Source organism: Osmia bicornis, chromosome 8 (assembly GCF_907164935.1).
Source record: "Osmia bicornis bicornis chromosome 8, iOsmBic2.1, whole genome shotgun sequence".
NCBI lineage: Eukaryota > Metazoa > Arthropoda > Insecta > Hymenoptera > Megachilidae > Osmia > Osmia bicornis.
The window spans coordinates 8,989,932-9,005,074 of record NC_060223.1 but is presented as its reverse complement, the minus strand read 5'-3'; the positions used below and the strand labels follow the sequence as shown (position 1 = coordinate 9,005,074).

Below are 15,143 nucleotides of genomic sequence, written 5' to 3'. Positions count from 1 at the left end.
CGCGACACTCTTCTTATTAAAAATAAACTCGAACCATCGGGGAGAGAATAGTTCGAATTATATTTGACTCAAATTCCGAGTCCCTATCCAAAGTCCTTATCTACTCAGCATTTCTTCTACGTCTAAAAAAACTCAACGCACAGCTGTTTGAGTAATCAAAGCACATGGTAGAATCTGGACCAGAAGAAACTTGGCTCCAAAGTCTGTGATCCGCTGAGAAACAATAGCCTCTCTTATTCCCACATCGTGTGAAACTCGCGCGACTCAACGGCGCGGGTCACTTCCAATTAATCGTCGGATAAAAATCGGCGTCCGCCGTTAGTCGACGAAATAACAGATTCCCGACGGCGTTTAAACGATAGACGAGAAGAACCGCGACGTATAAACCTGTTATTAGGCGTTTAGTCGTAACGGCGTGGCTCGTTACAGCAAACTCATTTACATCGTCTCGATATCCAATTATCGCACGCGGTTACTTAAGCAACCGACAATAGAAAAAGAAAAAAGAGGCAAAGAATACCGCGGAGTATACACGTATATTCTCGCGGCTTTAATATTTATCGTTCGCAGGAACGTGCTCCGTTGTTATTAATGGAACAATTAGTTAGCCGGGTGTTAAGATGCTATCGGTGGCTGTTTGACTCTTTAAGCGGCGAGAACGAACGAGGTGTAGTCGGTGAATGTCAGACGGGGCTATCTCGCGCCTCTGAATGAACATGTACACCTGGGGGCAATGCAGACTTTTCTCGTTTAAAAGTAAACTACTGTAGGCGTTTAGTGGAAAAGGGACGCCCTTAGTTCGGGTCGGCGACCGCCAGGTGGCGATGAGATTTGGTCTGTTCTCGCTGGCGGTCCCGAGACGAAACGCCTCTTTCTCTGTTCCCTACACTACCCTTCATTTTGAGAGCCTAAATTGAACGTCCACCTTCCAGCGTTGACTTTTAAATTTGATCACACGGGATGATTAGCGTATCATCCTCTCTAACCGCTTCCGTTCCGTTTTTTGTCCACAGCACGCGAACAACGTACGAAAGTCGGCGGCCGAGTACGTGGCACGTCGCCAAGCGCGGAAGATCTCGATGACACGATCGATAACCTCTTCGCTGGCATTGCCGATGTCGCAGCTGAGCGACGTGGCTTTCTTGCCGAACGCGAAAGCCGGCACCTTCTTTGCACGCGACAACGTGTCCAACTTCATTGGCTGGTGCAGGAACAGCCTCGGTATCATCGAGTGTCTTTTGTTCGAAACGGACGACCTCATTATGCGGAAGAACGAACGGCACGTGATTCTGTGCTTGCTGGAAGTGGCTAGAAGGGGTGCGAAATTCGGTATGCTTGCGCCGATGTTGGTTCAGATGGAGAGACAGATCGATCGAGAGATCGCGGCTGAGAACAAAGCCGCGAACGGGGCGCATGGAAATGGCGGGAACGAAGAGAGCGACGACGAGTACGCGGATATGCAACAGGAGGAACCTTGTCTCATCTACGGACCCCAACCTCAGATCGTCACCAACGACCTGAAGAGCCTCGACGAGATGGTGAGTCAGTTTATCTTTGAATTAAATCTTTTTTTCCTTAAAGTTACATACGGCAGCTGTTTCGACCGTTTTGGATAGCGAATATCCGGCTAAGGAAATTCACCTGATGAATTATGGAACATGAATTATTAGCGTTAGGAAGACGCGTGTGTTTCAACGCCGGAATACGAATAAAACTACTCTCTTATTCCTGATCCCGTGATATTCACGGTCAATAGGGAGCGCCGGCCAAATATATTCACTCGGACGCACCTAAGGGTGCGAGTTATTTTCATACTCGCAGCTTGTTAAAAATAAATTGGAATCTCGCGGATTAAAACGGACGATGCTTTGTTTTCGAATTCTAGACGATTCGATACGAGCTCCACGTTATTCTACAGAATTTTACAACATTTTTAATATATATAATTACGCGTTTCCTTTCGTACAATCTTACGCTCGAATCCGACGGTTTAGTTTCGTCGCAGGTGGCCTGAGGAGTTGCAAAAACTTCTTGTAAAAAGGCCGGTACACGTGAAACGACAGTTTAAACGTTGCTTTGATAACTCTCTTCCGTGGCGGTCCGCTCGTTTCACGCGCGCGAGTCTCGTAAATCGTATTAGCATGACACGCGAGGAAAAAGCGTTCGCGAAACGGTGCACCCGATTCGAACCGTTTCCATTTCTACGAGGATAATGCCCACTAAATCACCGGTTAAACGTTTGTTACGCATTCGCGACGGTGTAAACGGGGTTCGTGGGTTGAACAAGCGTAATTGCGAGCTCTCGGGGTTTGACCGACAACAACCGATCGCGATTTCGTCGCGGAACTCGTATCGTAAATACCCTACTTTTTACGTGGGAGTCGTTACGGTGTAGGTACCTACGTACATTTGCTTAGGCGTCCAGGATTGACTTTTCGTGCTCGATACCAATCGGCCATTTGTGTTACACGTTGCTCGGTGAAATATTTTCAAAGCAACAAGCTTCTCTAAACGAGTCTCTCAAAGAGCTATTTAATGTTGCATTGTTTGATTACAAGAGTACAACTTTGAATTTGTTCAACAACGTGATTTTATTTATCGGCGGCCTTTTCAATGAGACCAGGCTCTTTGCATTAATTTTTATGTCAACGCGTTGTATATCATGGGAGGTCGCGATGGAATAATTTTTAATTAGATTTAATTAATATCAGTTTTTCCGCAAGATACTTTTCATGGATTCTGATCTTGAACTTGATCGAATTTCAAAGTAAATTATCGTGCACTCAATGGCTCTCGTAATCAGTATATTACGGTGCAATATTCGTGTACACATTATTGTATGATTAGTGCTTTCTGTTAGCCATGACTCACCAAAACTTCTCCTTGGCAATTATTTTCTCAAGCATTATTCATCGGCGTGTTCACTTCCTATTTAACTATTGAAATTCGTACAAAGTTTAATTTGCTGGTGCAAAAAAAACGTTCATATATCGAAAAAAAAAATTATATTTTAAGAAACGGTGTACAAGAAAGCCCTGAAATCGCGAGGTTTTTCCATTGTCCGAAATTTAAAAACGGTTTAAAGTATCTCGGCAAAGTGGAACAAAGGATGCCCAGCAATTTAGCAAAGAAGGAAAGCCGCGAGAAATAAAATCGGGAACGCGAGGAACTGCATTCGTTGCGCTGCAACAAATTAACGAGCGTTTCTTGTCGCTTTCGAAAGCACACACGCGGCCTTTCAGCCGCGTTAAAGCGGCGAGGAGCTGTTAGTTCCGGCTGGAACGAGCTGGAAAACACTTGGAGCCGACTTTTTCGCGAGGATGACGATGAACGCGCGTGTACCGCGTCGAACTATTAAGTTCCCGAGTAAATTCACCAACTTTTTCTGCGCTGCTCTTCAAAATCGTCGAAATTTTGATATAAATTCTCTTCCATGAAACGAGGCAATATTTTTCATTTATAATATCCGCGTTTTAGACAATTTTGGATGACCCACTTTGCGTAAGGGACAAGGGATTGAATTTAATTTTCCATACACGAGTCCCACGAGGGAGATTGACCTGTGTAGATTTCCCTTTGTATTCATAATAGCTACCGAATAATCTGGACAAGGCATATAACTCTCTTTCCCTCTCTAGTAACAATCTGTTCGAATTCGAAACATTTCTCATGAAGATTTGATACGAGAAGACCGTCTCATTTTCTCGCAAGCTCTGTAAACTTATCCCCGGCACGCGCTTTAAAACACATCCGAGAGATTTACCAACTCGTCGCTGTTTGAATATAGCCCCGCGATGTTTTCAATGGGAAGAGCGATCCGCTGATACATACCCGCAAGAATTCATACGTGGACGCCAAGAAATCTGACACTCCGCCTAATGGGTTCCATATTTGCATACAGGCATACCTGTGCAAGCTCCGATTTAAAGGAAAGACGAAACTCTGTAAAATAGACAATTGGATAAATGAATTCTTCTAGTCGTACCATCTATGTGAATACATTTGGGTCAACCGTGTCTCGGTTTGCTACACGCAAACATTTTATGTACTTTCCAGTCGCGAGCTGCGTCGTAGAAGGTATCGAATCGCGAAAAATGCATAGTGTTAGGTTTTAACTGTCGATTAGAGAGGCTGACAAGCATGGCTATCTTATCTAAACACCGAAAAACACGCAACGTTAGTTTTACTTACGGTGAATCAGCGGAATTACCTGACGTGTTTCACGATGAGTTTCTAGAATCGCGTAAAATTCGCGAACTTGTAAACGATCGTTCCGAACTTCGTGTATTTGATCAAGAATATTTATTGACGTTTATTAAGAAAGAATTTTCAGTTGTACTTTGATCCTGTACAGTCGTAGTAATCTTAGAAAGTGACCCTTATTTATGATACCTTATCTTAGAAGATTAGCAATCTATTGTTAACAATTGATTTGTTTATGTTTCTATTGTGTTCAGTAAGACGAAGGAAATTCTATCGATAATATGTAAATTGTACATTGATTTCTTATTTTCATTGTCTCCAAGATATTGGAGACCATTTTGTCTGTCACATTCGAATGGAATCAGAAGAGAAAATTTAACAATTCGGTGTTTGGAAATCGAAGTCAAGGTAGAAATCAATTCGTCTAGACGTTCTTTCCTTGTATATCCGTGTCTATGGAGATTCCCATGATGATAACGACGGGTATGGTGGCCTGGAACGAAGCTTACGGAACCATGCTCTCGGCAGGCTATTCTAACAGGAGAGCTTTGCTTCGCAAGCGCCAAAAGGACGTATTGATCGGCTTTAGCCCATTTCTGTATCAAGTTCAAGCGCAAAGTCTTCAAGTTTTCCACGAAAGGAAAGCTGCTTTCACTTCAAGGATATATCGGCTCCGTGAATTGCTCGAGGGACAGTCGATAAAAGGGAAGAAGGAAAGCGTGTACCACGACAATTGCCTTCGAAACAAGTAATCATGATGGTTATTTACTTGTTAGAATTTCAACAAATTTGTTTACCCTTAAATCTTTTATTGCAATTACAAATAGAATTTCTTCTTTCTATCTATTCATAGTTTCATTGATAAAATTTGGGCCATCCTCGGATCTCCTTTTATCGGAAGACGCCTCATTATCGGTGGGGAAATATTGACTCAACTTCTTAATATTTGTCCTACGTTTCATTTCCGGTGATAAGTAGCAGCGTACTAGTGTGAGCTCGCGCGTGTGGACCTCATATTGCAGATATTTCATTCCTTCGAGGTCTCCCTTCTAATTTTTTATTTTTACATCCTGAACTAAAAAAATTTACAAGAAATTTAATTTTGACAAAACCAAAGACCAATCTCCTTATAAACTGTGATAGTTAAAAATTTTGCTGATCACTGTTTTGATGATCGTCTGTAAACAAACTTTATCTTTATTACTCGATAAGTATCGTTAACGAGAGAAACTGGTTCGAGTTTTGCTTCTCGATTCAGCTACTTCATTTGTTTCGCAAACTGTCGACTTCCTGGCGGGTCTTCTAAATATAATGAGAGCGCAGGACGGTTTTCCGAGTATTGTTGTTAACACTGACGTATCCTGCGTTCTGAAAACACCCATGATTCATTTATACCTATCTCTATGAGCGTCTAAAGTTAGCAAATGTCTTAAATCCTTTATCGTAAACGTGGGTCATATTAGCTTCTTACTCATCGAATGAATCTGTCGTATGTATTTTTCTCTCTTTTCATTGGAATCATTGACGCAACGACGAATCAGCTGCCTCGAGTACGTAAACTCTGATAATAAATCGTTATCTAATTACACGCGAAGAGATCGTATCGATTTTAAGCTGAGTAATAAGTTCTTGGAGATGGCCTCGAAGAACTTCCGAGGAAGTTGCAGAAAGCTTGACGAAATTACACGTGGCTCGTTCGTGATACGAAGAAAAAATTTATTCGTTAGAAAATAAATTAGAACGTCGCGTCGAGGTGAAATGTTTCACTTAAAAAAAAGAGAAAAAAAAAGAAATAGAAGAAATCGTCATTCTGTTAGGCGACACCGTACTCGCAAATGGAGGCGAATCTAGGTCGTTCGCACTTGCCCATGCCCAAGGCGGCTTGGTCATTACTCACCGTTAATTACTCGCTAGAGAAGTCGTCGATCGAGAGAAATTCCTCGATCGAACGGAGACCTTTTCCACTAGATGCGTTGACATTCTCTCTTCCGTTCGTTCGACTTGGCAAATCCGATGACATGAGAGAAGAAAAAAAGAAGATAGAAAGAACGACTCCTCTGTTCCCTTTGATCCTTGCCCGCTGTAAGAAGCGAAAGAAACTACCATAAATGGCGTCCGAGTCTCTCTCGACACGGCGGTGTTAGTTATTACGTGCAATTAGCCTGAGATAGGGAGAAGAGAAGGCTACCGAGCCGTGCAAGGTCTGGCTGCGGTCTCACTCTTAGCTAATCACTGTTTATCGGCTTTGCAGTCGGCAACTTTCAACAGAAACCATTCCTTTGATTTCTTTACACCTTTCATTTCGAATTTCGAATCCGTTCAATTTTTCAATTCTTGCGTTATCAGAGTACAGGAGTTGCAGTGTATCATTAACATAGTAGGCAATTAATTAAGTACATACATCGTTCCACGGTAATCCGTCTTTATGAAATGAAACTCGTTTACCACAATCCACAATCTAAATTCTTCTGTCTATAATTAGCCACAATTTGCTAGAGCAGTAAATTTCGTGACTCATGGTCCTAAACTCGATTTCCCCAATTAATCCTCGGTCTGGGAACTCAGCAGACCATCTCTAACAAAAAAAAAAAGAGGAGAAAAAAAACATGAGCCAACCAATTCAAACGTTTTAATTGCTGTTCGCGTTTTCTCGTCGCGGAATGTCAACGAACCGAGACACTCGTGTTAAAGTCGGATCTCTGCGCAAATACTCGAGTTTAGAACTGCGTATGGCCGGGGGTTGTGAAAAAAAAAAAAATAAAATCGACTAACCCCCTGAGTTGGTGGCCCCTCGAGAACTCTGTCGAGTGTCCTGAAGCGGAATCGACGCGGTGTTGGCACCTTTGCTCGTGGCTCGATCGCAACATCTAGGTTATTCCAATAAAGTGCACTCGAAGTGCTTCTAAACGGCTTTGATTGCCGGGAACGTCGGAGGGTGCGCTGACCAGAAATCCGATTTCCGCCTGGCCTGCGATCGGGGTGAACGGAAACGGTGACACTTCTCCAAATTCGTTCATTTTATATGACTGACGTAATAGAGTTACTTGAAGAGGTCGTCAAAGCGTGGAAAATTGAGAAAATTACCGAGAAATTGTATCGAATAGCAGATTGGTAAAGGGAGGGATTTTATTTTTATTGGAAATTAATTTTCTTCCTTTTCCAAATGAACTGTGACAGTTTACATGAACTTAATTCTGACGAAGTCACTGAAAAAACATCGTAAACCAATGAATTACATGAAACAAAGACTGTACGGCTTGTAAAATGTTTTATAAACCGTGGTCGTAAGGCTCTTTCCGTGAAGATTTATCGTCGTTCGCAACCACTTTCCGAGAAATGTTTATCCGATTGTTCCGACTGCTATTTTTAAGCTTCTCGAGGCATCCGATTAAATTCGAATCACGATTTCGTGATGCAAAGAAGACAAGGGACTAAATAAATAGCGGTTGACGATAAAAAGGGTGCGACAGATGTCATTCTGAGCAAAGAACTTCAAATCCCCTGTCCCTTCGTCCATGTCTGTACGTGAAATGCGAATCGTTAAAATTTCTCTGGGTCACGATTGACCCATACTTATGTAGATCACGTATTCATAGAATAATGAATTGTCCTGGGATATTGAATAGAAAGGAAAAGCTTTGTCATACGCTGCTTTAATCTCTCTCTCTTTTTCCTGTTTTCTTTCCTGACCCAATTTACTCCGTCAGGCTTTTTTACGGAATTTCTTAGCCTCTCGAGCTTCTCTCTCGGAATTCTCGTTAGCATGTTCACCGAGTGCAAGTACGAGATAGAGCAGAGTGGATAAACGGTAGGGTGAGGGGCTGTTTCAAGAGGCCAAAATATTTCAACCCTGCTATATTAGAGCTAGGGTGAAGAGACATCTCTTATTAATCTTTCACTTTTCTGTCTTCAAAAAATGATTTTCAATAAAGCGGCAATTATCATTTTTTTCAAGAATGTACAAGGCGTGGCGTTAAACCAAACATTGATGTTTACGCGAAATTTGCTCGAGCGAGTTTCCCCGAATCCTTCACCCACGCGTTACACGGGAACCGTAAATAAAAGTTCGACGTAAAATTCCTTATTCGGAAGCCCCAGCTCGTCCACGGGAATCTCCTTCGCAGAAAAGTCGTCGAATTCAAATTCGAATGTCCTTCGTGAAGTCGATGGCCTCTTCGAATGGCAAATGTGTGCACAGAGCATCGTCTTTTAGCCAGGTGTTGAATTTTAAAACGAATGAATTATTAATAGTTTCACGTGCGATAAGGTATAGGGGTTGTTTCATCCCTTAAAGATGGATATTTCAAAACAGAATTTTTCTGAAGGAAGAAAATTTGTAAATAGGATATTGTAAATGAAAAGAAATAATGAGTTAGAGTATTTTTATTTGCCATTTCCGATTCGTTGCGGCATCGGCGCGCACACGACAGGTGAATTCCCGCAAACACGACGCCTCGCGGCGCAGGTTCTATGGCGGAGACCAGCAGCGTCGCGGCGCCGGCGTCTCTGCAATCAATACGTCGCGGCGCAATGTCCCGCGAGCTACGACCTCAGCTGTTCGCTCGTGTGTCCACCCATGCCAGCACGACTCTTTTCGTCTTATTTCCGCTTCGAGACTCGAAGAATTTTTCACGAACCTTGCACGTGATTTCATTTTACAGCCTCGTTGCAATCTCCCTGAAAATTGAGCAATTGAACAATTCTACAAAGAAGAAAAATGTCATTGCTAGAACGTTAGATATTTTCCTCGCAGACGAAAGAATTTCTTTTCACGATTCAGTCATCCGTGAAGCGATATTTTTAGTCGGCCTGAGAGTGATGAAAAATTAATTCAATCTTGCTATTTGTTACAAATCGATCCTCGTTCGATCGAGTGGAAAAAGGAGAGTTTTTCCCACAAAACGAAAGGATTTCCTTTCACGACTCGCTTGTACACGATTCCCAAGCTCATAACCGCGCATTTTAAGATCGATGCTTCTAGGAATCATCGAGTAATTGCATAGCAGCAGCGCGGGCACGCCTTTAAAATCAATCTATTATACAGCTGCCGATCGTACGGGACATTTTCTTGTGATTTGCATCGACGTATCGTGCCCGCTATTACCATTAACTGGCCACGATCAGACGATCGAAGGAAATCGGAGAAAAGAATTCGATTGCCTGATGCATATTACATTTCACGTGCTGTACGCGCGCATTGATTACAATAGCTGAATTAACTTTGATGTATGGGGTGTTGGTTTCTCCTTGATGTCTCATTTAACAGTTAAACGGAGTTTCAAGAAACACTTCGATAAATCGCTTTCATAAATAATCGATTCTTTAAACACTTGGGATCCTTTGAACATTTTCCAAGTTTTTTCTGTTTGCGAAAACAAAAGATTAGTGTTCGAGGAACAACTTTTATTAATTCCGTTTAAAAATGAGCTGAATGAAAAACTGTCAGGTGCGAACGCGTTAATTAATTCTTTTTGCTCGAATCGCGCTAACTAAAGCTGCTTGCTTGAACGAGTCCCATTGTGCGAGATTGATCGGGAAGCATTGAAAAAGAATGCACGAATGAGTGTGCTGTGCAATGCTTTTTCACGATTCCATTCGCGTTGACGCGGTGCAAAGCGGAGTCGAGCTTCTCTGAAACGCTTGACCGCACCAATGCTGGTGTTCGAATGATCTGCGACATAGATCCGATCATTCTAGACACCGAATTACGGATCCTCTTCTAAATATCGATGTCTATTTTCAATTTTCCATTGTCCACGATTAAGAGTAAGAAGAAGAAGGGATCGTAGCTCGTTCCGGTCGCGCGATTTTTGCCCGCCGCAAAACCGCAAGCCTGGCAGGATAACAAAAAGAAGGAGGCCGAAGAAGGAGAAAGAAAAGGGTCGTGTAGGCGGGCCACGCCTTCGTGTTCGTATGACTTTTAATAATCGGCCCGATTTATCAATGCACCGGCCCTAATTAGTAAGCAGCTATCGTTCTTTTTCACTTTGCCCGGATTGTCCGCCCTCGAGGGCTTGTTTAATACTTTTTGCTCGATACTCGACCAGGAAACGTTCCTTCTTCGCTCGTTCATCCTTCTGTACATTGATTGCCATATTTTCTCTAATAATTCATCGTTCATTCAAACATTATCTTCATTCCAATTTTAATGGATCCTACTCTAAGTGCGACCTTTTAACCCAAATTCCGTATCAGATAAAGAGCAATGGTATCTTCAAATAATTCCAATCTCTAAAATACGTCGCACAGTTTATTCAAGCGCAAGAACAGTGTAAATCAACTGATAGAACAAGCGAGTACACTTCGATAAGAAAGGAACGGTCTGCAATTGAAAAGATCTGGAAGTATTTGCAGGAGACAAAGGAAAATCGGGTCAACAGAACAGACCCTGTTTTTTCTTATCTAAAAACTTTCAACAGAGGGTGGAGAAGGAGAGAAGCGTCTCTCTGTGGACATTCGTAACTAGAACAAAGATTTTAACAGCCTCTTAGATCTATCGTTAATGCGGCTTCTTGATAGATATGGATTGAAATGAAAAAATAGGTCGGTGTTTTAATAAACTCGACTGCTATACCTCGTGTGAAATAGTAAGGGAAATATTAACCCTTGACTCTTTGAAAGTGAATCTTTCTCGTTTGAATTAATTTCGGAGAAGCTGCAACATTGTTGTCTAAGAGAATTCCAAGGGACATCGATCTTCTAGCTCCCCGGGGACTTTCATTTTCTCCGGAAAACGAGCTCGTGCAGCGCAACTCATTTTCATGATCAAGACACACCACGGTGGATCGCGATCACGGAACCAACAGCAACACGGATCGTTCCTCTCTGTTCCGTCTTCTCACGAGAACGCCCCTCGCGCCGATCTTCCTGGGAAGATCGGCTGCCGGCGATACCGGCCAGATAGCGATCAGGATCTCCAACGGAGCTTCCATCACTTTCTCTGCTGTGTATACAGCGTGTTAATAAATGTCGACGACATTTTTTTCTTATTTTACACGAATTCCTCTTGATCGGTATTTAGCAAGGAAGTGAAAATTCTGATAAATTTTACTTGGTCTTTCTAGGATTTAGAAAGACATCCCGTTAGGTACTTTAAGGGTTAAAATTATCCTAGTTGGTTGAAAGGAAACACGCGTTGATGCGTGTTCCAGTGTGGTAGCCATCGGCGATGAGGCCGATCTCATCGATGGCAGGCAATAAACTCGTAAGGATCTTCTCATTTGTTCGACAACCTTTCCTACTCGTGTCGCGAGCATACTTCCGCGTGTCGACGTGTCTATTAACATAACAACGCCAAGGAAACTAACTTCTGATAGGACTTTCCTTACCTCGCCGCCTGACCTCGCTGTGAACTTCAGCACAGGTGCGCTAATCCTTCTTGCTTTAAAGGAAATTTTCATCTTGTCGTAATTTAGGCATGAAATTAATATCGAGAGAAGAGCATTATTTAGCGAGGTCAAGATCACGGATAACGATCTACGGTATGAGTAAAAATAATATTGAATTACTCTTGCTGGAAAGAGAGAATGGTTCGCCACCCACACAGACGCAACACCGTCGAATTAATTCTCGGATTTTTCTCCAGCCAGTTTCAGCTTACTCGTGGAATTATTCCAGATCGCTTGTCGCTTCCCTCTCGCGATCGACTTCCGGTATAAAGTGCGCGATTTGCTATCTCGCGTTTCCTTCGTTAACTTCACGCGAACCAATTTGCACGCCCGAAGCGTTATTCTTCTATCGTTGGATCCCTTTCAATTTGAAATTTTTACTTGGAAAAATAAAAACTATTCCCGGTTCGTTGTTTTCGTTTTCTCTGCTCGAAAAGCAGACGTTGTTTATTTATACTCACAGAACACACGTGTTTCGCTTGAGCGAAAAGAACGGTGCTCGTAAAAATTTCCATAAAGACGTATTATTAGCGTTTCACGGAAGAGGCGTGTTGGTTTTTCAATAAGCTCGATCGCGTCAGGATCATGGACGTCTAAGAGACACGGTAAAAGTCGAGATTTTTCGCGATCGAACGATAGAAGAAGGAAGAAGGCAACGATCGTCGTCCCGTAACAGCTATGCTCGCGATCGCGTAAACAGTAATTACCCCGTGATACGAGGAATTACGTTGGTCTCATTAGTTCGGTTAGCAATGCGACTCGAGTCTTCCTATTTCTCGTGAAACGATTTTCTCAGAGGTTCCAGTAAACTTTCCCTCGAACCGGGAACCAATGGAAAATTCATGGAATTATTTTCCTTCGTTTCGTAGAAAATTGACTTCGGACTGGTGACAAATTTATTTCTTCAAATTTTCCAAAAAATTCATATACCAATTAAAAATCAAAGAGATAGCCAAATTGGTTAACGTTTCTTGTTTAGTCGTCGGTTGTGTGCAGTCGCGTATCGTTCGGGAACACAAGCAGCGCGTGGCGCATTGCAGGTGAGCGGACAGGATGAATGGTTATGATGCTATAATGCAAGGCCGACTTACGTAAGAGAGGCTAACCTAACGATACGGAATACGGTTCGTTATCGGTGCATTGGTCGAGAAAGGGGGCGTGGAAGAGGGGAGAGTGATTAGGAAATTTCGTCACCCTTCGTTGGGTGCATCGGAGACACAGGTAGCTGAAAGAGAATGCGAATTCATCGACCACTTGAATCGTGGAAAAATTCATTTTTCTTTTATTCATTATCATTCCAAGCTTCTGATCGTTGTAAAATAATAAAGATAGCATTGATTCGTGATAGACAAATAGTTGTCGAGCAGGAAATATGTAGCCTACAAAGTTAATAGGTCGTGGACAATTGGTGTGTCGCAAAGCGGACAGTAGGAAAGGTCGCCTGTGAGAGTAGCATTATTAAAATCGACGTCGACGCTCCCTTCTAATGTGACATTTTTTGTATTAAATATAATTTGCAAAAATGTGAAGAAATCTTAATCCCTTCACCATTAGAAAAAGAATTGATCGAACGGATATAGATAACGTTTCATTTTTGTTGATATCGTAATAGTAAAAGTATGTCGAACAGGTGTTACGTATCGTTACATCGATTCAGGTAATTGTTATTGGAGTCAGGATTGCCTGGATCTCGACACCTTTCCATGGGTTTGCATAATTTATTAATTACTATGGGACAGATACATCCTGTGCGTCTAGCATTTAACGTCACCAGAAACGAAATATTTGGAACAAGAAACGACGTGACGCAAACTATCCACGTCAACAGGAACAACGAGTACGCTTCTGGCATTCTCGATCGGCTGATCGTGTCGACGATTAAATCGTTCATCGTTTCCTTTCCCTCGATAATCGGTGATTTTCCACCTTCGACGTTTCAAGCGTTTCGAAACAGCTGACGCGAAACATCGATAGGATTTTATGATTTTATGATTAAATAAGCTGCGAATAAGTGGAAGATTGATCTTCAACAGAGATGATTAAGTGGTATTATATAGATAGATCTATTCCCAAGAAGTACTTATCATTTAATTATACTAATTAATATTGGAAAGGCAACTCGTTTGTCGAGTATTAAAACAGGTAGGTATATAGCTATAAATTTTCGAGCATTAAAATATTAAAATATCAGAATTTAGGAATTAAAAATTCTTCGGTGCCTATATCGATCAAACTTAAATGCTATAATTTCGAATATCGGCTCTTTTTCTCAACACACCTCTACCTTCGAAACCGAGTACGTTTCAAGAATTGACGTCTCCACCCTCCAGTTACGAGGCCCAGGAACCCAGCCACACCTTCATCACTGAATCCCCTAATTAAACCTAGAATGAAACACGTCTCCTCTTTCCCCTGAACCTTATTCGTCTCATTCTTCTTGGCAACCCTCTCCAATCAGAATTAAACTCTGAATACCAGAGCAGACAGTGTTGTAGCCTCACGGCGAGCAGTATTTTCCTTCGATCGATCGTCCGAACAGGGGTGTTGTTCGTCGGAAATTTCAGGAAAGCTGCGCGGTGGCCGGCATTGTAAATCATTTGGCGGGAGAAAAATGTCATCGGCAGAGGCAGGGAGGGAATTGTTCGAGCAGAGCAGCCCCGTGGCTAAGAATCAGTCGGGTTCGCGCGGTTCTATGATCCGGTAATAAATAATTTTCACCGTTCCTCGTGTCAGGAGACCGCCCGCCTGTGGGTGTTCGCACGTAAATGATATATATTTATATCAGCCGATTCGACGCGCCGATAACGGAGCGTAATCAATAACGCGGCCGACTTAATACGCCGCGAGAGGAAAGTTCTCCCCGTGTTGGGATAACGGGGCTGCTTGTCTCAGCGTATCGTGTAATTCTGTCGGGATCTTGGGTGTTCCCTGAGATCATAAATGATTTTTACCACTCTTGCGAAAAATTTCAATATTTTTCTCAAACTGATTGTGATTAATTATCGAACCCTTGTCTGGGTCAATCGAGAATATCTCCACATCGAATAAAAAGAAAGAACATAAATCAAGATAAATCTGTGTAACATCACTAAAAAAAAACAGCACACAAAGGAAGGAGAAGCATACAAAATCAATTTGCAACGTTGGCATAAATCTTGACCGTGAAGCTACAATTTGCAAGCGTGTAATTTTCGAACGGAGAATTGACACGTAGTCAGACTTCGCTTCGTTGAACGTCACCTCGTTTCCTTTCTGAAAAAAAAAAAATGCGAAAAAGGAAAAGAAAACAAATCGTTTATACGCGTAAAGAAAGCACGCGTCGACGACGGGCGGAACGAAATTAACAAGCGACTGGATAAAACCGGCGAGGAATTACGCTCGCGCGGAGCCCGCGAGCGTTTGACAGACAGACAGATAGGGCGCGGAGTTTCTGCTTTCACTCCGTGTTCGAAAAATGATGAAAAATGAAAAAAAAAAAAACGCGTCAAGAACGCAACGGAAAACTCGTGTTCGCTTTGCTTTGTTCCGTCAACTTGTTCCTACGGTATTGAG

At 42.3% G+C, this 15,143-nt stretch overlaps 1 protein-coding gene across 2 annotated transcripts in view; it reads left to right on the top strand.

The window, feature by feature from the left end:
- The window catches only part of LOC114873716 (GAS2-like protein pickled eggs), a 41,527-nt gene that overhangs the window by 18,972 nt on the left and 7,412 nt on the right, over positions 1-15,143 (top strand). For both annotated transcript variants that reach the window (XM_029182340.2, XM_029182338.2), the window contains exon 4: positions 1,014-1,538. In XM_029182340.2, coding sequence (XP_029038173.1) covers positions 1,014-1,538 — 525 coding nt within the window. The remainder of the gene's footprint in view (positions 1-1,013; positions 1,539-15,143) is intronic.